Source organism: Carcharodon carcharias, chromosome 18 (assembly GCF_017639515.1).
Source record: "Carcharodon carcharias isolate sCarCar2 chromosome 18, sCarCar2.pri, whole genome shotgun sequence".
Taxonomy (NCBI): Eukaryota; Metazoa; Chordata; class Chondrichthyes; order Lamniformes; family Lamnidae; genus Carcharodon; species Carcharodon carcharias.
In genome coordinates this window covers 13,278,088-13,301,400 of record NC_054484.1, presented here as the reverse complement: position 1 = coordinate 13,301,400, position 23,313 = coordinate 13,278,088, and the positions used below count along the sequence as shown (strand labels likewise).

The 23,313-nt window shown below is 44.5% G+C and overlaps 1 protein-coding gene across 2 annotated transcripts in view; it reads right to left on the bottom strand.

Annotated features, from left to right (window-relative positions):
* LOC121290595 (E3 ubiquitin/ISG15 ligase TRIM25-like) overlaps positions 1-21,393 on the bottom strand; it is a 32,721-nt gene extending 11,328 nt beyond the window's left edge. Inside the window, exons 1-4 of one of the 2 annotated variants that reach the window (XM_041211211.1) lie at positions 20,787-21,393; positions 9,530-9,625; positions 4,667-4,897; positions 958-980 (exon numbers count right to left, since the gene is read on the bottom strand). In XM_041211211.1, the coding sequence (XP_041067145.1) occupies positions 958-980; positions 4,667-4,897; positions 9,530-9,625; positions 20,787-21,293 (857 nt within the window). In that variant the 5' untranslated portion in view covers positions 21,294-21,393. The remainder of the gene's footprint in view (positions 1-957; positions 981-4,666; positions 4,898-9,529; positions 9,626-20,786) is intronic. The other variant, XM_041211212.1, reaches the window with a different exon arrangement.
* Between the last annotated feature and the right edge of the window lie 1,920 nt (positions 21,394-23,313).

Here is a 23,313-nt window from a genome sequence, read left to right as displayed (position 1 = left end):
TCACTTGCTCATCCTGATTTCTACTCTTAATGTCACCATTAGCACCTTCTTTAGCCACTATCACCACCATCAACACCCCTTCAACCTTTTGTTTTTGACATCATTTGCAACCTCTCCTTTGCCTCCACCTATCACTGGCGCTCTAGTCCAGCACCCCCTTAAACAGTATATACTTCACCACATTACTACTTCTCTTTAGTTCTGAAGAAGAGTCATCTGGACTCGAAATGTTAACTCTGTCTTTCTCTCCACGGATGCTGTCGGACCTGCTGAGTTGCTCCAGGTATTTTTGATTTTGACACTGGCATTACTGGGATGCTTTGGGGTTAAATCATTTCTCTATTTCACAATAAAATGATTCTGACACTACTCAGATTGACATCTGATGTGAAAGACAGCTCCTCTGACAATGCAGCATTTCCCCTTTGCTGCACCAAATATTCAACCTATGTTGTGTGGTTAAAGGGCTGATTCCCTAACACCATCAACTGAGCCACATTGAAATCTTCTGAAGGTGTAGTAAAGTGCTCCCCGAATCTCATACCCTTTTTCTTTTCAAAAGAGAATTGGATCAATATGGAAAGAGGAAAGGCTGGCATGGCTATGGGGAGCAGGCAGGTAAGTGGCACCAGGTAATTGCTCTTGCAGAGAGATGGTACAGATACAGTAGGCAGAATGGCCTCTTTCTGTGCCATAACTAATTATGATTCTATCAAGCCATTGCAAATTTCTCTTTTATTCATTGTAGATAGCAAGCTATGGAGAAATGGGGAGGGCAGCTGAAATCCCACATCAGTCACATCTCCCTGCATTATATTAACAACACATCAGATCAGCATTTTGAAATACATTATTGGGGATAGTTTACAGCATGGCCTCCCAAGCTTTCACTCTTCTCCCAGATACTAACGAAAATTCCCACCAGCAGCATTTACACTATGACTGAAAGAAACTTACCTGGAAAGGTGCTCCTTTGAATTCTGTAGATAAAAGGAGAGAAGATTGATCAGCATGCAGCCGAATAAAACAAAACGGAATGAGATTCAGAGAAAGAGTTGTGAACAATAGAGTGAGTCAGGGTGTTGGCACAATGATCATTTCTCCATGGGACATTCTGGGGTCAGGCATGAGGCAGCAGCAACGATGCTGGGGGCAGCTAGAAGGTGTTAATAATTCATCCCCAGCAACAGCCCTGTTCATCACAAAATCACAAGCTGGTTAGCAGGAGAGGCCATCCTCCCACATTAGTTTGTTCAATCAGAAAGATCCTAAAGTTACAGCATCCAATTGGTTCTGAAATGACACAAGTGTTTTCTGCTCGATAATTCCTGTACTAATTTCTCACTGAAGAAGAAGAAATTCCCAACATCAGTCCTAAATTTACTTTTTGCTCTTTGAAACTTTGGCTGCTTTTATAATTTAGAGTAATTTTCAGGCCTTACCTTTTGTGTATCGGTTATCTCCTGCAGCACTGAAAGAACTCTAACAAAGTCATGACCAATATGCTCGATGAGTGTGGTGCATTATTCCTCCTTGACCTCCTCAACATCTCTACCTAGTGATGTGACCACATCATTCTCCTTCACCACCTCTTCTTCATTGTCCAGTTGAATTGAACTCCCCTCGCTTGGTAAAACTCTTCCCTATTTGATCGTAGCCAAAGAATTTTTACAATCGATAGTTTTTCTTTCCCTCCCTACTATGTCACCTCTGGATTCCCTCAAGGATCCATTCTTGTCCTGCCCTTCTTCATCTCCATTCTGCCTTTGGGGTATCATTCACAGGCATGGGAGTCAGATCTGACCTAGATAGAGTTAACACCCAGATCTCTCTCTCTCTAGCACTTCTCTCAAACTATCCAGTGTGATCTGACTGCTCATTCAAATTGGTAGAGCTATCATTTCCTCTAGTTAACTATTGGGAAGAATGATGCTATCATCTTCAGCACCCTCCACAAACTCTAAGCCTTGGCTACTGATTCCATCCACTTCTGCAGTCATTGTCTCCAGCTGGACCAGATTGTTTTCAACCTCAGGATTTTTTCACCCACCTCCAGTATTCTCCCTTCACCTGGACCCCTCCCTCTGGCCTCTTACCTGTTTCTGATCTTTTCATCGAGAACTGTCGGCATGACATTGGCTGTCTCAATTTCTCTGCTCCTTTTGACCTCAAGCTGGCTTTCTCCATCCCTATTTCCTTCCAACACATAGACTTATGAGTACCTCTGGTAACATTGCCTGTCCCCATCCCTATCACCGTCCTTCTTCCACTAAAATTTTCTGTAAATGCCTCATCTCCAGATTCAGTTTCTTCTGGCTGACCTTCCATCCTTCACCCTCAAACTTCAGTTTACCCAAAATTTTTCATCCTGCCTGTTATACTGCATTGTGTACCATGTACCCCTTACCCATGCTTGCATTGGTTACAGTTCCTCAAAGCTTCAAATTTAAAATTATCATCTATCCTTTTCCCCTCCCCGTCTCTATAAACTCCTTCAACACAACAGTGTATATTTAGGTTACAAATCTTTGCCAGGGAAGATAAAATTGAATTCAGCCTTCCAGGGTTAGGGTCCCTGTTTATCATAACTAGCCAGTGTTGAACTCCTGATGCGGTTAGTATGCAGTTGAGGGAATCATATTGAAATAGGGTCGGGCTTAGTGCCAATGGCCCCCAAAACTCCAATGGTTTGCTGACTCAGTTAAAAATAGGCCTCCTCCTGAGGTCCCCAGCATCATAGACACCAGTCTTCAGCCAATTTGATTCACTCCACATAATATCGAGAAATAGCACAGGATTCAGCAAAGGCTATGGGCCCTGACAACATCCCAGTGGTAGTACTGAAGACTTGTGCTACAGAACTAGACTTGGTCCTAGCTGAGTTATTCTAGTATGGATACAACAATGGTATCCACCCAAAAAAGTGGAAAATTGCCCTGTTTTGTCCTGCCCACAAAAAGCAGGACAAATTCATTCTAGCCAATTACTGCTCATCAGTCTACTATTGATCATCAGCAAAGTGTTGGAAGATGTCATCAACAGTGCTATCAAAGTAGCACTTACTCACCAATAACCTGCTCACCGATGCTCAGTTCAGGTTCTGCCAGGGCCATTTGGCTCCAGAGCATATTACAGCCTTGGCACAAACATGGATTAAAAAAAAGCTGAATTCCAGACCTGAGGTGACAGTGATGGTCCTTTATATTAAAGCAGCTTTTGACCAAGTGTTGCTTCAAGGTGCTCTAACAAAGTTGAAGTCAATGGGAAGCAGGTGAATAGCTCTCCATTGGTTGGAATCATACTTAGCATAAAAGAAGATGGTTTCAGTTGTTAGAGCCCTAATAGCTCAACCCCAGGACATCATTGCCGGAGTTCCTCAGAGCAGTGTCTTAGGACAAACCATCTTCAGCTGCCTCTCAATTGAATCTCTCAATCAAAAGGTCAGATGTAGGGATGTTATCTGATGATTGCACAGTGTTCAGTCTCATTTGCATTCTTCAGGCACTGAATAAGTCTAAATGTAAGGCCTGGATGACATTTAGGCTTGGGTTGAAAAGTGGCGAGTAACATTCATGTCACCACCCAAGTGCCAGGCAATGACCATCTCTAACCAGAGAGAATTGAACTATCTCCCCTTGACATTCAATGGGATTACCATCTCTGAATTTCATACTATTGACATCCGGGGGGTTACCAGTGACCAGAAACTGAACTGGACCAGCCATATAAATACTGTGCCTAAAACAGCAGGTCAGAGGCTGTGAATTCCTTGACCAATAACTCAATTCTTGACTCCCCAAAGCCTGTCTACCATCTACAAGGCACAAATCAGAAGTGTGATGGAATACCATCCACTTGCCTGAATGAATGCAGCTCCAACAACACTCAAGAAATCCAACACCATCTAGGACAAAGCAGCCCACTTGATTCATATCCCATCCACAAACATTCACTCCCTCCACCACCGACACACAGTGGCAGCAGTGTGTACCATCTACAAGATTCATTGCAGCTGAGGCTTCTACAACAACACCTTCCAAATTCATAGCCTCTGGCACATTTTAATTTATTTATTGCCATTTATAGACCATCCTTAACTGCCCTTGCTCAGAGCAAGGACTCATTGCTGTGGGGCTGGAGTCACATGTGGGGCCAGACCAGGTAAGGACAGCAGATTTCCTTCTCTAAAGGTCATTAGTGCCAGATGGAGTTTCATAACATCGGAAGCAAATCTGTATTTTTTATTGAATTCAAATTTCACCATCTGGCATGGTGGAATTCTAACCCGGGTTCCCCAGAGGATTACCCTGGGTCCCTGGATTAATAGTCCAATGACAATACCACTATGCTACTGCCTACCTCTAGGCTGCTGCTGCTGATTTCAGGTTCAGATGGAAGGATTAAAACTGATCCCATATTAACTGCTCATTTAAGCCTTTCCCTGTCTGGGCACCATTGATCTACATACAAACTAGTACTTCAAAATATTTTTTACCTTGCAGAATGTTTGTGAGAGATCCCAAGGATTTGAGAATATGTGAAGTAAAGACATTTTATTTTCATTCATACATTTGAATTGACTTTGATGACAGAGTGCCTTAATATCAGTGACTTCAGGAATGGAAGAAGAGCAGGAAAAAAGCAATAGAAAACAAATTCAGTGTACCTGAATAAATGAGATACAGTCCTCTTGCATCAGCTTCTGTGCTTCTTTATTTATTAATTTAAGCTGTTCCACCATCTTGTCTAATGTTCCTGAACATCTCCTGATCTCAGAGAGCTGGCAAAGCTCCTCCTCATCGATCAGTCTCCATACACACTGTTCATCTTCTTCCAACTGTTTCCTCCTTTCAGAGAATTTCTGCAACAGGTTTCCTTTCAGCTTTCTGGTGAGTTTCTGAAATCCATCCCACACTTTCATTACAAAATGCTCTTACACCAGATTGTTGATCACAGACACTGTAAAGCTATAGGACAATTTGTTTTCTATGCACAGTTGGATGGAACAGATCGGAATATTCCCAGCTTTTCTGTCCAGGAACATAGAACATAGGACCATAGGAACAGAAGAAGCTCATTTAGACGCACAAGCTTGATTTACCATTCCATCAGGTCATGGCTGATCTGCAACTTCTACCTGCCTTTGTCCCATATCATTGACATAAATCTATCAAACTCAAATTTAAGATTAACAATTGATCTAGGCATCAATTACCATTTGTAGAAGAGACTCCACACTTTGAGTGTAGGTGTGTTTCATAATTTCACTCCTGAAAGGTCTGACTGTAAGTTTTAGACTCCGCACCATATCCTAGACTCCCCCAACCAACGGAAATAGGTTCTCTCTATCTACTCCATCTACTCTATCTGCTCTCTTTAATATCTAGTCAACTTCAATCTAATCAACCCTTAACCTTCTAATTCCAAGGGATATAACCCCAGTTTGTGGAATCTCCCCTCAATTTAACCCTTGGATTACAGGTATCATTCTGGGAAATCAACACTGCACACTCTCCAAGCCTAATATATATCCTTCCTAAAATTTGGTGTCCAGAATTGCTCCCACTAGCCTTGTAGTAGTGTAATCATGATATTTTATATCTGAAGCAGGAGTTCTATCATCTTATATTCTAGTCATGTAAAGGGCAATATTCCATTCATCTTTCGTTATTAGTTTCTATACCTATTCAGTGCATTTTTGGTATCATCCTTGTTAATCTTTTTTTACCCTCTCCAGTGCCTCTATTTCTTTTTTTTATGGTACGAAAATTGTACACAATACTTCAAGTGTGGTCTAACAATACAAGTTCAGCATAGCTTCTTTACTTTTCAATTCTATCCCTCTAGAAATAAACCCTAGAGCTTGGGTGTTTTTTTGTATGTCGTGACTTTTTGTAATTGGTGCATTTGTATTCCCAGATCCCTTTGCACCTCTACACTATTTAGGTTCTTATTTTCTAATTAATATGCAACCTCCTCATTTTTCTTGCCAGAATGTAATATCTCACATCTAGCTATGTTGAAATAATTTGCCAGTTATATGTCAATTCTGTAATTTTGCTAATATCTTCATTTAATTGTTGCAGTCCGCCGTAATGACTGTTCTCCTAAATTTGATGTCATTTCCAACTTTAGAAATTGTGCTCTTGATCCCAAAGTGTAAATCATTAATCTAAATTGTGAACAGCAGTGGTCCCAGCACTAATCCTTGTGGAGCACCACTTTCCACTTTATCTCACTCTCAACAACTACCCTTTGCCTCCACTCTCTACTAGCTAGCAATCTCTACTTTGCCTCCACTCTCTACTAGCTAGCCAGCTAGCAATCAATTCTGCTACTTGTTCTCTGACTCTGTATTCTCTGACCTTATTCGTTTATCTATTAGTGGTACCTTACCAAAGGTTTTTTGAAAATCTAGATAAATTACACCTAATGAGTGATCCTTGTCTATTCTCTCTGTTACTTGTGAAAATATTCAACAAGGTTGATCAAGTAAGATTTTGCCTTTTGAAACCCATGCCGACTATTGTTGAAATGCAACAGGACCATAGCTAGCCTAGTAGAATGAGCAGACAAGTGAAGCTTGGTACAGAGAATGTGAGGTGATGTATTTGACAGAAAGGATAGGGGGAGGCAACATAGACTATCTGGTACAGCTCTAAAGCAGAACAGAGAAACCTGGTAGTTCATGTGAATAAAACTTTGAGGGTGGCAGGATATTCTGATAGAGTAGTTAGCAAAGCATATGGGATCTTAGGGTTCATATTGAGTACAAGAGCAACAAGGTTATGCTGAACCTGCATCAAGCTCTGGTTAGGCGACAACTAGAGTATTGAATCCAATTCTGGTTACCACACTTAAGGAAGGGTGTGAGTGTCCTTGAGAGGGTGCAGAGGAGATTTAGCAGAATGGTACCAGAGACAAGAATTTTAGTTGTAAGGTCAGGTTGGAGAAACTGGGATTGTTCGCTTTGGAGCAAAGGAAATCAGGGGAGGTTTGTAGAAATAAAGAAGATTATGTCAGATTTAAATAAGATAAATAAAGAAAAGCTAAAGATGCAAGGATTAGGGGCACAGATTTAAGGTATTAGGCAAGAGATATGGGGGGGATGTGGGGAAAAACTATTTTACACAGTGAATGGTAATAACCTAGAAACTGCTGCGTGCACAGATGATTTCAAAAGGAAATTGGGTGGCTACTTGTAGAAAGTAAACTTGCAGGTCTATGGGCATAGAGCGGTGGAATGGGACTAAATGGATCCGCCCAGGGGACCAGTTAAGGATGGACCACCCCCCTGCCCTCACCAGCCCCCTCAATGCAGAGGCTAAAGAGAAGTAAAACAAACAATTAGGAGACAAAGAGGAACTATGAAATGATATAATCAAGGAACATAAAACAAAACAGTAAAATATTTTGAAGGAACATAAATGAAGAAAGGAAAGTCGGGATGGGATAACATCACAGAAAACAACAGAGAAATGCTAGAAATATTGAATAATTACTTTGCTCCGGCATTTACTAGAGAAATAGGACAGATGGACATGGCAATAGATGATGAGGTTCACAATGAGATAACTGCATTTAAAATAAAAAGAGGTGAAAAATTAAATAAGCTAATCAAATTTAAAGAGAGTAAAAACCTTCACTTGGTTGGATTATGTCTTAAAAGAGGCTTTTTTGTTCTCCCTTGTTATGCTCTCCCTGCTGTCCAAGTATTCAAATTGTGTACGCATCTTTTCTTACCCACAATTTTTAAATTGTTATCTTATTCATCCATGGTGACTCATTAGAGTTTAGTTTGTTCTTGTATTTTCAGTGGAATATATTTTTCCTGGGCTCCTTTGAGCACCATTTTAAATGTTTCCCTTTGTTGTTCTACATCATTGTTTGCCAATATGGTTGTACATTTTATTTTTCCAAGTTCTATTCCAGTCAAAATCACCTTTTCTCCAGTCTATTGCTCTGATCTTCATCATACTTGTATCCTTTTCAATTATTAATTTCAATTCTCAATCAATATGTGCAATGTTATGGTACACAATATTAGCTATCTTTCTTGCAGACCTGGTATATTTAGTTCCCAGTCCTGACTGTCTTGCAGCCATGTCTCAATGATGGCAGCCATGCATATCCCTCTCAGCTGAATAATCGCTTGCAATTCATTAAATTTCTTCCTTACAGCCCCTGTGTTTGTGTAAAGGATGCCTATTTGGGCCACACGCCTAACTTGCCCTTCTGATTCAATGCTTTATACGCCCATTTTTTGCACTTCTGTCCTGTTTTAATTACTTAACATTTGAAAACATTACATGAGAACCGAAAGGTCCAGAATGTTAAAGTACAAAATGGCAATCGCTGTGACTGAAACAGGAAGTTGTGTAAGTCCATACTGAAACCAAAGCATTTCTGCATCAGGCTTCAGGTGAAGATTGAAATCCAAGAGCATTCTAATGTAAAGCAAACCCTTGGACCCTCAGTTTGTAACATACTCCCAGCAGCTTGCCATTCTCTGTATTGTAAAGAATTTGCATTTACAAAACTAACAGGACCAACTTGCTTAATAAAACAGCTTTTGAGGTAGATGTTTCCTCAGCTTAGAGGGAAATGGGTAGGAAAGTATGTTGTGAAGAAGACATCAGGAGGTTGCAGATGGATATAGATAGATTGAGTGAGTGGGCAAGGATCTGGCAAATGGAGTTTAATGTGGGAAAATGTGAAGCTGTTCACTTTGGTAGGAAGAACAAAAAAGCAGGGTATTACTTAAATAGAGAACGGCTGCATAATTCTGAGGTGCAGAGGGATCTAGGTGTTCGAGAACGAGTCAGAAAAAGTTCGTATGCAGAGTAATTAAGACAGCTAATGGAATGCAATCCTTTATTACAAGAGGGATTATACATAAAAGTAAGGATGGTAGGCTTCAGTCATAAAGGACATTGGTGAGACTGCACCTCAAATACTGTGGGCAGTTTTAGTCTCCTTATTTAAGGGAGGATGTAAATGCATTGGAGGCGGTTCAAAGGAGTTTTACTAGATTGATACCTGGATTGAGTTGATTGTCTTATAAGGAAAGGTTGGACAGACTGGGCTTGTTTCCACTGGAGTTTAGAAGAGTGAGGGATGATTTGATTGAAATATACGAGATCCTGAACGGCCTTGACAAAGTGGATGTCAAAACAATGTATCCTCTTGTGGGTGAGTCCAGAACTGGGAGGCACTATTTTAAAATTACAGGTCGCCCTTTTAGGACAGAGATGAGGAGAAATTTTTCTCTCAGAGGGTTGTGCGACTTTGGAATTCTCTGCCTCAGAAGGTGGTGGAGACGGGGTCATTGAATATTTTTAAGGCAGAAGTAGATAGATTCTTAGGCAAGGGAATCAAAAGTTATTGGGGTTAAATAGGAATGTGGAAATCAAAACACAAGCAGATAGGCCATGATCTTATTGAATGGCAGAGCAGGCTCGAGGGGCCGAAGGGTCTACTCCTGTTCCTATTTCTTATGTTCTAAATCTCATTACACAATAGTTTCTACCTTTAATTCAGCTTCTGATTTCTCAATGTCTTGCTCTTTGAAGGAAAAATTCTGTTGAACCTTCTGGAGTTTTTCAACTTCTCTCTTCAATTCTTCCTATGAAGACAATTGAAATATTTCAAATTAGCGTTCTAAGCAGGAATTTCAAAGGAAATTGATTCAGTGGCAGCTGAGTGTTGATAGTCAGTGGCTCAGGAGATGGTCAGTTTCTGGGATAGCCTCATGATCCCAGCAGAGGGAGACTCATTCCCAGGGGACTGGATTTAATCAAAAAAGTGCAGTTCCTGATGGGTGGAGCTAGAAATGGGCGCATGTTGGGAGCTGTCACACCGCAATCATAATGCAAATCATACGTGCAAGCGGGGTGCACGTTTACGATGTGCAATCACGCAAAGGGGATAGGAAGAACTTGTTCGCTCCTGCCATCATCTGACCCAACTTCAGTCCTGGGTGGACTATAAAAACCCCGCCTCTTCAAGCACCCAATCTCTGCAGGCGTGGAGAACTTGGAGGGAGTTGGGAGCAAAATATTCCACCTTCAGGGCAACAAATCCATCCCTTTTGGCAGCTTTTAGCAGTCAGGTCACCTCACTCCTCTGACACCTCCACAGCAATTACCTTCTGGGACCCGCATCACCATGCACCCCGCCCCCCCACCCCCCCACCCACCACCCCCCCCACCCACCATCAGCAACATGTCTTGTTACAAACAAAGAGCTGCTCCACAGTTCAGAGGTGCTTCCTTGCAGATACTCCTCCAAGCCACCCAAGAGGTGCTCTTCCCCAGGAATGGCAATAGAAGAACCTCCTATTTGACCAAGTTGGCCAGGATGGAGATCACAGAGAAGGTAAGCAGTCGTGGAATTCAACCACGAACATAGATTCAGTGTTGCAAAAGGGTCAACGGCTTCTTCTGATCCAGCAGCGTAAGTGGCAACGAGGCTTTGCATCATATGGGCCTCTCTTAATGATATCAAGCAATGGAACTTTGCAAATGGGAAAATAGGCCAGGCTGAAGAATGTGTGGTCATCCTCAATACTGCATGGCAACAGAGGCCACATCGTGTGACAGTTGTGCATGATAAGTCGACTGGTACCAATTAGAATGTGGGACCAGTAAGTGGCTTGGGGATGCATGGGCACAATGGAGTTAGGTGTCACTTGACATGCCACTAAGTCTCTACTTTGTCTTGCAGGACAAGGTGATGTTCAATATCAAGGAGTCAGCCAAGGTGGGATGAAGAATTCCTGAGTTTAAGTTTTTAATACAGAGGAAGCCATGGAGATAGTGGGAGACCAGGGCGACTGTTGCATTGAAGACAGTGAGGCTGAGTAAGCCAGAATGCCTCCACTCTAGTGTTGAGGCATGGGATCATAAGAGACACGTGAGAAACTGTATTTTCCTGATAAACTGTGCTTCTCCTAAAGTTTTTCTTTTAGTACTCCATTGCAGGCCATTGCCGTTGGATGTGAAGATCACAGCCCATTGAAGAAAGTAATGACTCCACCTCTGACGGTGAAGACCTACAACACCCAGAGAATGTACCGCATCATCTGCTTCTCTCTCATCTTCCACTAGTGCAGCTACACTCATATGGGTCTGTGAGGGTTTGCATAGAGAATGAAGTGCACTATCTGGTGAACACCACAGACACGTACCAGCAACTGAAGGAGACTGTGCTTTTTTAAAATTCATTCACGGGACATGGGCTTCGCTGGCTAGACCCACATTTATTGCCCATCAATAGTTGCCAATAAGAAGGTGGTGGTGAGCTGCCTTCTTGAACCACTGCAGTCCATGTGGTGTAGGTACACCCACAGTGCTGTTAGGAAGGGAGTTCCAGGATTTTGACCCACCGACGATGAAGGAACGATGATATATTTCCAAGTCAGGGTGATGAGTAGCTTGGAGGGGAACTTCCAGGTGGTGGTGTTCCCATCTATCTGCTGAACTTCTAGATGGTAATGGTCGTGGGGTTGGAAGCTGCAGTCAAAGGAGCCTTGGTGAATTCCTGCAGTGCATCTCGTAGATGGCTACTGTGCATTGGTTGTGGAGGGAGTGAATGATTATGGGTTGGTGCCAGTCAAGTGAGCTACTTTGTCCTGGACCGTGTCAAGCTTCTTGAATGTTGTGGCAGCTGCACTAATCCAAGCAAGTGGAGAGTATTCCATCACACTCCTGATGTGTGCCTTGTAGATGGTGGACAGGCTTTGGGGAGTCAGGAGGCGAGTTACTCATAGCACAATTCCTAGCCTCTGACCTGCTCTTGTAGCCACAGTATTTATATGGCTAGTCCAGTTCAGTTTCTGGTCAATGGTAACCCCTAGGATGTTGATAGTGGGGGATTCAGTGATGGAAATGCCATTGAATGTCAAGGGGCAATGGTTAGATTCTCTCTTGTTGGAGATGTCATTGCCTGGCACTTGTGTGGCGTGAATGTTACTTGCCACTTGTCAGCCCAAGCCTGGATATTGTCCAGATCTTGCTGTATTTGAACATGGACTGCTTCAGCTCCCTGACACTGGGAGGACCCATGCTGAACCCCAGGCTAATGGCAGGCCTCTGGTATTAACCACAATAAGTCTGCTGCAGATGCAGAGACAGGCAGGGGAAAATCCGGCAGAGATGCCAGAGACTTTGTGGAACCTAGCATGGGTGGTGGACAAATCCATCCAAGCCTTGAGTTCTGCTGGGGCTCTGCACGTGAGAGCTTGGCCTCCTCCATCAAGGGGTTTGCAACCACCATGGAGTGCCAGGTCTATCACACAACTTTTATACGCAAAGATCTGCATTTCATCACTCTGGCTATAGGCTCAGTACAGCAGTGACCAAAAAAGAGGGGAACAAGGAACTTGGACCTCAGTCCAGGAGCCCCTTCTCTCAGGGATACAGGAAAGTACCATTGTGCACTGAGAGGGAGGGGGAGCAGCACCTATCTGCTCCAGGGACATCCTCTCAGGCCACGCCTAGGGTGAGCAGCTGCTCCTTACTCCCTTTGCCAATGACCCAATAGCCTCCAATAGGCAAGGTTGAGGAGGGATCACCGAATGCCGTTGGCATTGAAATTCAGCACCGCAGTCACCTTCAAGATGACTGGCATTGGGTTCCCTCCAAATCCGTGGACCTGCAGGTCACGTAGGAGCATGCACAGGGCAGTGGCTGTTTCCCAGGGAAACCTTAGCAGTCTCTGGCGTTGCCTCTGAAGGTATTTGATGTGCATCCTGACCACACGTTGATGTGCCAGTCTTCTTCAGCAATAATGATGGCCCTGGTTACCTTCCTCCTGACCTCTCTCCCCTTTGGCTGATGTTGGCTGATGACCTTGTGGCCTGTGATGTTCTTTGGTCCTAGCCCTCCTCTGCCGAGTCCTCTCCTCCATGGTCCAAGGCTGCAAAAAGATCGGATGTAATGAGACCCATTGCAGATCCAGAATGCCTTGGATACATGGGACAAGACATCTGCAATAACAGACCCAGAACTATACGCTAGAGCTGGGTTGCCTTCAGACACCTTTCCCTCTCTGTCCCCAAACAAGCCAGTGCCTTACTGTGCTGCCATTTGAGGAGCTGAATCACCACCACCATCCTCGTGCCAGCTCAAGTACTGCCCTGACTGAGGTCCCGACCACCACCCACTCCACCGCACCACCCATCCCCGGTCCTCGCCCTTACTGGACCGCCCAGCTTCTCCCCTTCCTCTCCCCTGTGCTGCCGAGTTAAAGACAAAACCCTCACCTCAGATCCCGCGATTGATCAATCTCACTTGCTGCACAACATTTCTAAGCTGTGAGGAAACAGGAAGCTCAAGTTTCCCATTTGCCACTGACTTAATCTTGAAGGTAGGACTGAATTTGGTTAAGTTCCTGTCATGAAGACATTAAAGTTTATAGTACTATTGGAAAATATTTTTCTATTAAAATAGAGGTTTAGTCTGTGGGTGTGTCTTAATTAGATTAAAGCAGCTAGTCTGGGTGCTTTGATGTGTGCTAGTTTTGAGATGTAAGAGAGGTAGAGTGCATTTGCATTTTTTTGAATAGAGCATTCAAGAAGGGGGGGTGAAATCTGGCACCCAGCTAGCAGAGGCCATGCAATATGTTTATATTACTAATAAGATTGGTACTATGAAAGTGGTTTTATTGTTGGAAGAGGCGAACTTCAAAGGGGCTGGTGATACAATGAGAATTTACATTCAATGAGCTGTGTTGAATATAGCAGACAGCAGTTGTGTTTGTGCAGGACAGAGGCAATGTAAGATTAAAGCAGCTGTAAGCCTACAACTGTCTCCACTGGAACCAAAGTGAAAGGAACCTCATTTTGAATTTGTAAGGTGAAAACGCTTTGTCTGGTGTTGCTTAAAGTCTATGGGTTGCTGTTGCCTTTGTGGAGATTAGTCTGAGAATTTGTTAAAAGTAATGATAGAAGTAATTTGTAGCCATGTGTATGTGTTTAATGTTTTGTAACTTAATAAAATGTTTCATTCACTTTAATATAAAACCTCTCGAGAGCAGGTGGTCTGATTCCTGAATTTAGAGTTGCATCTCAAACAAAAATAAAAATATAGGTTATGACAGTTGTTTAAAGTCTCCCTCTGGGATTTTTAAATAATTCAGCTTTACCAACTGCTGTGTCATAACAGTCCTATTTAATGATCATTCAAGGTATTGCAAATAAATGGTAAGTAGGCTCCTGGCACAGGGTGCGGTAATGCTGGCTCCACTGCTGAAAAGTCACCATTTTATTTCAGGAACTCCACCTGACATTGGGAAACCAATGTTTCGGCTCTCACCTAATTATTTCCGCTGGCCCGCCTCGCTTCCATTCTCAAGGGCCCCATTAAATTCTGCACAGAGGGCAGAACCATCCAAGATTTGCGCCAAGTACGGTAGCGGGTGGGTAAAATGACGTTTTACCCACTGGCCGCAATGGCGGCTTCACACGCCATATTATCCCAAATGCGCCATTCCTGGAAAACACACCGTTTCCATGGCTGGCCAGCTCTCATTCACCCACCATGCCATCACCTCACTGCTTCATCACGCCAGGTGCACACTTCTTAGTGCTTCCAGCCCAGGACAGCTGCACTGAAGGCATGGCCCCAAAAGGCAAGGAAACTGCAGCTCCGAGGTTCAATGATGTGTCACTCGAGTGCCTTTAGGACCGCCGTGATGTCCTCTACCACCTCTCTGGTCGCAGGATGGGCAGCAACATCACCAATCCAGCTTGGGAAGCAGTGACAGCGGTGGTCAGCGCCAACGCCCTGCAAAGGAGGACAGCCACCCTGTGCCAAAAGAAGATGAATGATCTCCTGTGTTCTTCCAGGGTAAGTCACTCTTCTTATCACTCTCAACTCACACACTCACAAACCCTATCACACATCCACAGGGCACTCACTCACTGCCGGTTCAATGTACTCTCTCCCACACACCTTCACTGTCCTCATCCCATCCATGGGACCACTCACCGCCCACACAGGCCAGGCATACATATCATCTGAAACAAAAACAGAATTCCCTGGAAAAACTCAGCAGGTCTGGCAGCATCGGCGGAGAAGAAAAGAGTTGACGTTTCGAGTCCTCATGACCCTTCGACAGAAGGGCCATGAGGACTCGAAACGTCAACTCTTTTCTTCTCCGCCGATGCTGCCAGACCTGCTGAGTTTTTCCAGGTAATTCTGTTTTTGTTTTGGATTTCCAGCATCCGCAGTTTTTTTGTTTTTATATACATATCATCTGGCCCGGCAGACATCCTGATTACACTCTCTCCACCTCTATTCATGCAGGACAAGCTGGCACATAAAAAAGGGAGAGATGGCAGACTGGTGGAGGAATGCCTGAAATCAAGATCTTCATGGACTTGGAAAACAGTGCCATCCAGCTGGCCGACGAGGATCTGGACTGTTCCTGTGTGGATGGTGAGGTCAGCGTTGCTTTACCAAGTGAGGATCTGGCAATACAACTTCCATTAGACAAGCATGCCGTGAGTGGTGCCTTCACCATTGCCGTTCTCCTCATAGGAGGAGACCTCCAGCTCCTGCAGCCCCTCCTCAGCCAGCTCTTCTCCCCGTTGCAGCGCTCGGTTGTCGAGGATGCAGCAGGTGACGACGATGCATGACACACTGTGGGCTACATTGCAGGGCTGCAACAAACTGGTCCAGGCATCGGAACCTCAGTTTCAGCATCCCGATGGTCTGCTCCCCCAAGTTGTGAGATGCAGCGTGAGCCTCATCACACCTTCGCTCTGCTGCAGTCTGAGGCCACCGCACGGTTCTCATCAGCCACGGCCTCTGTGGATAGCCCCTGTCCCCGAGGACCCAACCCTGCAGCCTCTGTGGACCCTGGAAAAAAGTTAGGGATCTGTGACTGGCTGAGAATGTAGGAGTCATGAACACTCCCTGGAAACCGTGCACAGACCTGCAGGATGAGTTTCTGGTGGTCGCACACCAGGTGCACATTCAGCGAATGGAATCCCTTGAGGTTGACATAGTTGATCCCTTGCTGGGGAAGAGATCTGAGCGCCACGTGAGTGCAGTCGATCGCACCCTGCACCTGTGGGGAACCCGAGATCTGGGCAAATCCAATGGCTCTTGCATCCTGGCTCTCCCAATCCCGGGCAAAATGCACAAAGTTGTGTGGCCCTGGCGAAGGTGGCATCCATGACCTCATGAATGCATTTGTGGGTGGAGGCTTGTGATATCCCACAGAGGTCACCTGTGGAGCCCTGAAAGGAGCCAATGCCTTAAAAATTAAGCGCTGCGGTCACTTTCACAGCCACTGGTAATGGATGTCCTGCATGCCCTTGTGGCGCCAAATCCTGCAGCAACTGGCAGATGTGACTGACCAGTTCCCTAGACACGCACATGCCATGAGGCAAACAGTTCGTTCACCTGTTTCCATGCTCCTGAGGTGGTCCTCCTGCAGGATGAAAGAAGAGATGTGCGGGTTGTAGCTTGGTTGTACTAAGAACCTCTCTTGGTTAAGTCTGAAGGCCCCTTAAAGCATCTCAGAGAATGCTGGCCACCACTTAGATGGCCAGGGTTTAGTGCGCTGAATGGCTGCCCAAAGCTCCACCCACCTCTGACCCACTCCATCTGACCGATTGGCAGCAGCTTTGCCCATTGGACTGCATGCTGTGCTCCCAGCTCAGGCACAGGCTGCGCTGTTAGCTTGAACCATGGGGGAGACTGGTCCAAACCGGGATGATGACATTGCAAGGGGCTGTGAGAACCTCCACCAGTGACTGCTCCATGGCCAGCTTTAGCAAGGAGATTGTACAACGTGCCCAGTTGTCCAAATGTCCTGCAGCCCACTAAAAAGCAGTCTGTGAAATTGCGAATGGAGGCCGATCATGGTTGCAGGCCCGTTTCCTGGAAGGAAAGATTCAGGCCTTTTTTTGCACCCTACGCAAGAAGTGTTTGCTATCATGACTTTGCTTTGAGGAACTGGTTTTATGGTTTTGACCCTTATCGTTCCTAAGATAGCTGAGACTACAAGTATTCTGAATATGCTATGAGAAACTTTTTCCAATCACGTGAATCAATAGTCGAAAAAAAATTGCCTTCACTTTATGCACCTTAAGCTAAACTTGTTTTAAAGATGACTTTACTGACAGAATTTTAGTAAAAAAAAGCCAGTCAAAGGACCTGAGCCTTCAAAGTTAGGTCTATTTTAATTAGGATTTTTTTCTCTATTGACATATAAATTCAGTGATGCATTTTATGGGTTATATGTGCAACCTATGCATTATGCCAGAAGCAATTTGCCAAGCATTATGTTTAGAAATGGTAAATTTTCAACTTGCAGCTCTCAATACTTTTCATTTTTAGGCAAATTGTTTTAAGAATTTCAGTCTCGGCACGATGCTGAACTCTTCTTCCATCACATTCGTCTCCGTGCTCACTTCTTTGGGCAGGAGTCTTTTCCCCTCCCCCCGCACTCCATTCAGATCCTCCCCTCACCCCCCCGCCCCCAACCCATTCAACAGAACCTTTCACTCGCCTCCGGTATTCTCCATCCACCTGGACCCCTCCCTCTGGCCGCTTACCTGCTCTTGATCTTTCATTGAGAACTGTCAGCATGACATTGGCCGTCTCAATTTCTCTGCGCTTCTCACCCACTCTAACCTGTCTCCTTCTGAACTTGCTGCACTCAGTTCTCTCCGGTCCAACACTGGTCTCGTTATCAAAGCTGCTGACAAGGGTGATCCTATTGTTGTCTGACATACAGACCTCTACTTGCAGAGGGTGAGCGCCAACCCTCAGACACTTCTTCCTTCCCCCCCTCTGGACCATGATCGGACCACCAAACATCACCCCATTGTTTCCAGGACTGTCACTGACCTCATTTCCTCTGGAAATTGTCCTTCCACAGCTTCCAACCTTAGAGTCTCCCAACTCCACACATCCCGCTTCTGCTTCCTTCCTTAAATCCACAAACAGGGCTGCCCTGTGGACCCATTGAGTCACCATGTTCCTGCCCCACGGAACTCGTTTCCTCCTATCTTGACTCCGTTTTCTCTCCCCTTGTCCAATCTCTTCCTGACTACATTTACAATTCCTTTGACGCCCTACGTCATATAAATAGTTTCCAGTTCCCTGGCCCTAACCGCCTCCTCTTCACCATGGAGGTCCAAGCCCTCTACAGCCCCATCCCCCCACCAGGATGGTCTGAGAGCTCTCCGCTTCAATCCCCATCCACCACCACTCTCCTCCAACTGGCTAAACTTGTTCTCTCACTGAACAATTTCTTCTTTAACTTGTCTCACTTCCTCCAAATAAAAGGTGTGGCTATGAGTACCCACATGGTCCCAGTTATGCCTGTCTTTTTGTGATATATGTGGAACATTCCTCGTCCCAGTCCTTGTCAGGCCCCCTCCCACAATTCTATTTTCAGTACATCGATGGCTGTTCTGGTGCCGCTTCATGCGCAAGTCTGGACCTCGAAGAATGTATCAATTTTGCATCCAATTGCCACCCGTCTCTCATCTTCACATGGTCCATCACCGACACTTCCCTTCCCATCTTTTACATCTCTGTCTCCATTTCTGGTGATAGACTGTTTACCAATATTCATTACAAGCCCACCGACTTTTAATTAGGATTTTTTTCTCTATTGACATATAAATTCAGTGATGCGTTTTATGGGTTATATGTGCAACCTATGCATTATGCCAGAAGCACTTGGCAATTTGCCAAGCATTATGTTTAGAAATGATAAATTTTCAATTTGCAGCTCTCAATACTTTTCATTTTTAGTGATGTTAAGTTTAGTTAATGTGGGAACAGCTACCTCCACTACAGCCCCTCACATCCTGATTCCTATAAGGACTCCAATCCACTCTCCCGGTTCCTTTGCCTCCGTTGCATCTATACCAATGATGCTACCTTCCAAAATGGTGCTTCTGACATGTTTTCATTTTTCATTAACTGATGGTCCCCCACACTATGGTTGACAGGGCCTTCAACCGTGCCTGACCCATCTCCCGCACCTCTGCGCTCACACCCTCCCCTCCCTGCCAGGAATATAGGATAGGATCCCCTTTCTCCTCACTTTTCACACCACCAGCCTCCGCATTCAAAGGATTGTCCTCCGTCATTTCTGTCAGCTCTAGCATGATGCCACCACCAAGCACATCTTCCCCTCACCACCCCCGTCAGCATTCTGTGGGGGCCGTTCCATCCGTGACACACTGGTCCACTCCTCCATCACCCCCAACTCCTCATCCCCTTCCCACGGCACCTTTCCATGCCATCACAGGAAGTGAAGCACCTGCCCCTTTACCTGCTCCCTCCTCAAACACTCCTTTCAGATGGAGTAGTGTGGACGATCCAGTGGGGTGGGGGATGTTTCCAGTGGGCTGGCCTTATACTGATATGCAGATGTATTGCAATGAGGTTCCCCACGTCCGATAGTGGGAAACGTGGCCCACCATCAACCGGCTGAATGGACGATTGCAATCTGGTTTCACAATGTCCTGAAATCAATTTCTGGCCTTCTCGCCATACTGTCCACTCACGCCCGGCGTCTGTTGACACAGAAAATTCCGCCCAGGGAGCAGGGAGGTCATTAAATCATGTCCACAATGTTTTTGCCCTCCATCCAATCTGTGCTCATTATGCTTGCAGAACACACCTGGAATTGTGAGCATGTCGAACTATCCCCTAATCTGCTTCTTAGCTGAGAGACTTTTACTGCTCCATTTATGCCTTTTGCAGCCACACGTTGGGCTGGATTCTCGGCTGCAGTCTAGCATTCCTGAAACTACTTTTACACTTGTTAAGGCACAGAGGAAATTCAGTCTTGTACTCAGTCACCAATGTCACAAAGTGCAAGGGAGACTCCTTCCTCTTTTACACTGAAAATATTCCTTTAAAAGCTCTTCAGTTGACAGGAAACCACAGAGCTGGGGCTGCAATTAATTAACTCATTTCCATAATTACAACAGTGGGGTTGACAGGGCAGGCACCTTGGTCCTCACATCTGTAAACTCTCCCATACGTTCAGTGTAAAAGAGGAAGGAGTCTCCCTTGCACTTTGTGACATTGGTGACTGAATTTCTGCTGAAGGGTCGTGAGGACTCGAAACGTCAACTCTTTTCTTCTCCGCCGATGCTGCCGGACCTGCTGAGTTTTTCTTGGTAATTCTATTTCTGTTTTGGATTTCCAGCATCCACAGTTTTTTGTTTTTAACCCATATGTAATGTTAGTCTCACTTTACACATTTAAAACAGGAATAACAACAACTTATCTTTCTATAGCATCTTGAATATAGTAAAATATTCCTAAGCAATCCACAGGAGTATAATTAGACAAAAATTGACACTGATCAAAGAATGAGACATTAGAACAACCGACCAAAAGCCTGGTCAGATATAGGTTTTAAGGAGCATCTTAAAGGAGGAGACAGTTGAAGTGACAGAGTGGTTTAGGGAGGGTATTACTGAGTTTAGAGCCTTAGGCTAAGGCATGACTGATGGGGTGAAGGACAGTGGGGTAGCACAAGAGTGAGGAATTGGAGGAACACTAATCTTTAAAATGTACATCTGGTTGATCTGTTTCTAAACAAAAGGCAAGTGAGGTTAACATTTCCAGCATTTCGTTCCATGATTTGGTTTGGATGATGCTTTAGATGATTCCCCCAAAGAAAGCATCAAATGATTTCTGCTTAAAATGATTAAAACCAGCATTTGATCAATCCAGGTAACCCCCTAGAAGACTTCAGGACGTCATGAGGACAGACACAAGAATGAAATTGGAACTTACCTTTCTAGAAGTTTCTGCCTGATCCAGGTTCACCATTGCATGGGATTTATGTCTGCCTATTGCTGCACATGAAGAACATACACAGACTCCATCATCCTGACAGAAAAACTCAAAAGTTTTCTTATGGTCTGCGCACTTTCTGTGACTAAGATCAGTCACAGGGTCAGCTAGTTTGTGATCTTTGAAGGTTTCTTTTGTCAAATGTGGCTTCAAATGCAAGGAACAAAAGGAGGTTTCACATTTCAGACAGGTCTTCACAGCTGGTGACGGACTCTCGATGCAGTAATCACAGGTAACAGTGGGAATGCCCCTCTCCAAACTGGGCTTGGGGTTGAATTTCTTGTGACACTGAGGGCAGCTGAACCCATCCTGATCAACTGCTTGGTTCCAAACATCCTCGATGCACTTGAGGCAGAAGCTGTGCTGGCAGGGCAATGTGACAGGGTCTTTGTACACCTGGAGACACACAGCACAGTTCAACACCTCTTCTAAAGCTCTGGCCTCCATCCTTCTAAGCCTCCCATGGAGGAGAGACTTCACTGAGTGAAGCAGCGAAGAGTGAACAATAAGAGCAGCGAAATTCTACGCTGAGGGATAGCAGTTGTTACTTTCAGTTTCTGCCCCAAGGGATAGCAATTGTTACTTTCATTTTCAGCTCTCTCGCTGCAGGTTAACCCTCTGCATCGAGTCGTGACAGTTTAGCAACAAAGGTTTAAGGTCCCAATTTCCCAGTTTAGAGCCAGAATGTTGTTGGTAAATATTCACTAGCATCAGTGCTTTTTTCATTCTCTTTTAGAATATTTGACTTTAAAACTGTGGAAACAGTTACATTCAATGAAGAAATGTAGATTTTTTAAAACGACAAGAACTTCTAATATTCAGCGACAATTGCTTGATGCTATACATTAACTCTTTTTGGATTTAACGATCATAGCTTATCAAACCAGAGAGAGGAAACTATATGGACAGAATTTTACATTCCACGGGATGGCGCGTGCTGACCTGTCACAATGTCATCGTGAACTCGCGCGATATTTTGCTCGGCGGACACACGCAAAAGTCGGATGTGTTCTCGCCGACAAATTAAGCGAACAATTAAGCCCTTTAACGGCACATTTGTCCGTGATTTTACGTGGTCTGCCCAGCCTTACGTTTGCCGGACGGGGGAATCGGCCAGGCGGCCTTTACATTTTCCATCGAGCCTCATCCATGGGCGGGATGAAATGTCCGTTGAGAAAGAAAGTAAAAAGAAATACCTGGGGACTGCACTTTTATGAGGCTACGCTTTCAGGTGCTTGACTGTGACGCACGGACATTTTTTTTTTACAGCTTTTTAGTGCTTTGTTTCATTATTTGCAGGTCTGCAGCTTCCCGAGGCAGCTGTCTGCCTTCAGGGAGCTCGCTCGAAGTGTTCACCCACGCCCGCGGTGACATCGTCACCTGCCCTCTTCCCGATCCCACCCCGTCAGCGCTGAGCCCTTCAGCGTGCGTTTCATGCTGGCTGGCCGTTAAGTGGGGGCCGATTGGGGTCAGGGGCCCATTTCCCGGCTGCTCCCATGCCCACCGAGTGTGCACGCTCTACCTGGGAAGAATTCAGGCCTATATATATATACATATATATATATATATATATATATATTGCTTTTTTTAATTAAGGGACCACTCCCTTCATGCAAAAAAAATGTTTGCTATCACGCCTTTGCTTTGAGGAACTGGTTTTATGGTTTTGACCATTATCGATCCTAAGATAGCTGAGATCACTAAGTATCCTGAATATGCTGTGAGAAGCCTTTTTCAATCACGCGAATCATTAGTTGAAAAAAAAATTGCCTTCACTCCATGTGCCTTAAGTTAAAAAGATGCCTTTACTGACAGAATTTTAGTTAAAAAAAAAGCAGTCAAAGAACATGATAATTTAAAGTTAGGAATATTTTAATTAGGATTTTTTTTCTCTATTTTATGGGTTACGTGTGCAACCTATGCATGCTCCAGAAACTCTTGGCAATTTGCCAAGTATTGTGTTTGGAAATGATAGATTTTCAACTTGCAACACTCAGTACTTTTCATTTTTGGGCAAATTGTTTTAGGGAAGCTCCTTGGGTTAAATAAAGCTGGCTGGCCTCTGGAATTGGACCTTTTTTGTAAGATGGACTTTTCAGGAGAGCAATAAACTGCTTATTGCACTTGGATTATTCCAGTCTCCTGCATCATTTCTCTCCTTTCCAGTGGACCCGCACCAAAGCTTTAATGTGAATATGGCAGAAAGCCCCACGGACTTTCATGGCAAATAGTACATGTGTTACCAGAAAATGGAAGCGCGGAACCATTCAGTTATTTTTAACATGAATGCTTTCGTTGCTTTTCTTGCAACAAAAACCTGCCGAGCAAGGAAGTTATGATAACTTTTCTTAAACAATTCTTAGGCCTCAGCTGGAGTATTGTACCCAAGTCAGGACACTGCACCTTAGGAAGGATGTCCAGGCCTTGATAAGAGCACTGAGGAAAGTCCAAACAGGTCTCACAGCTA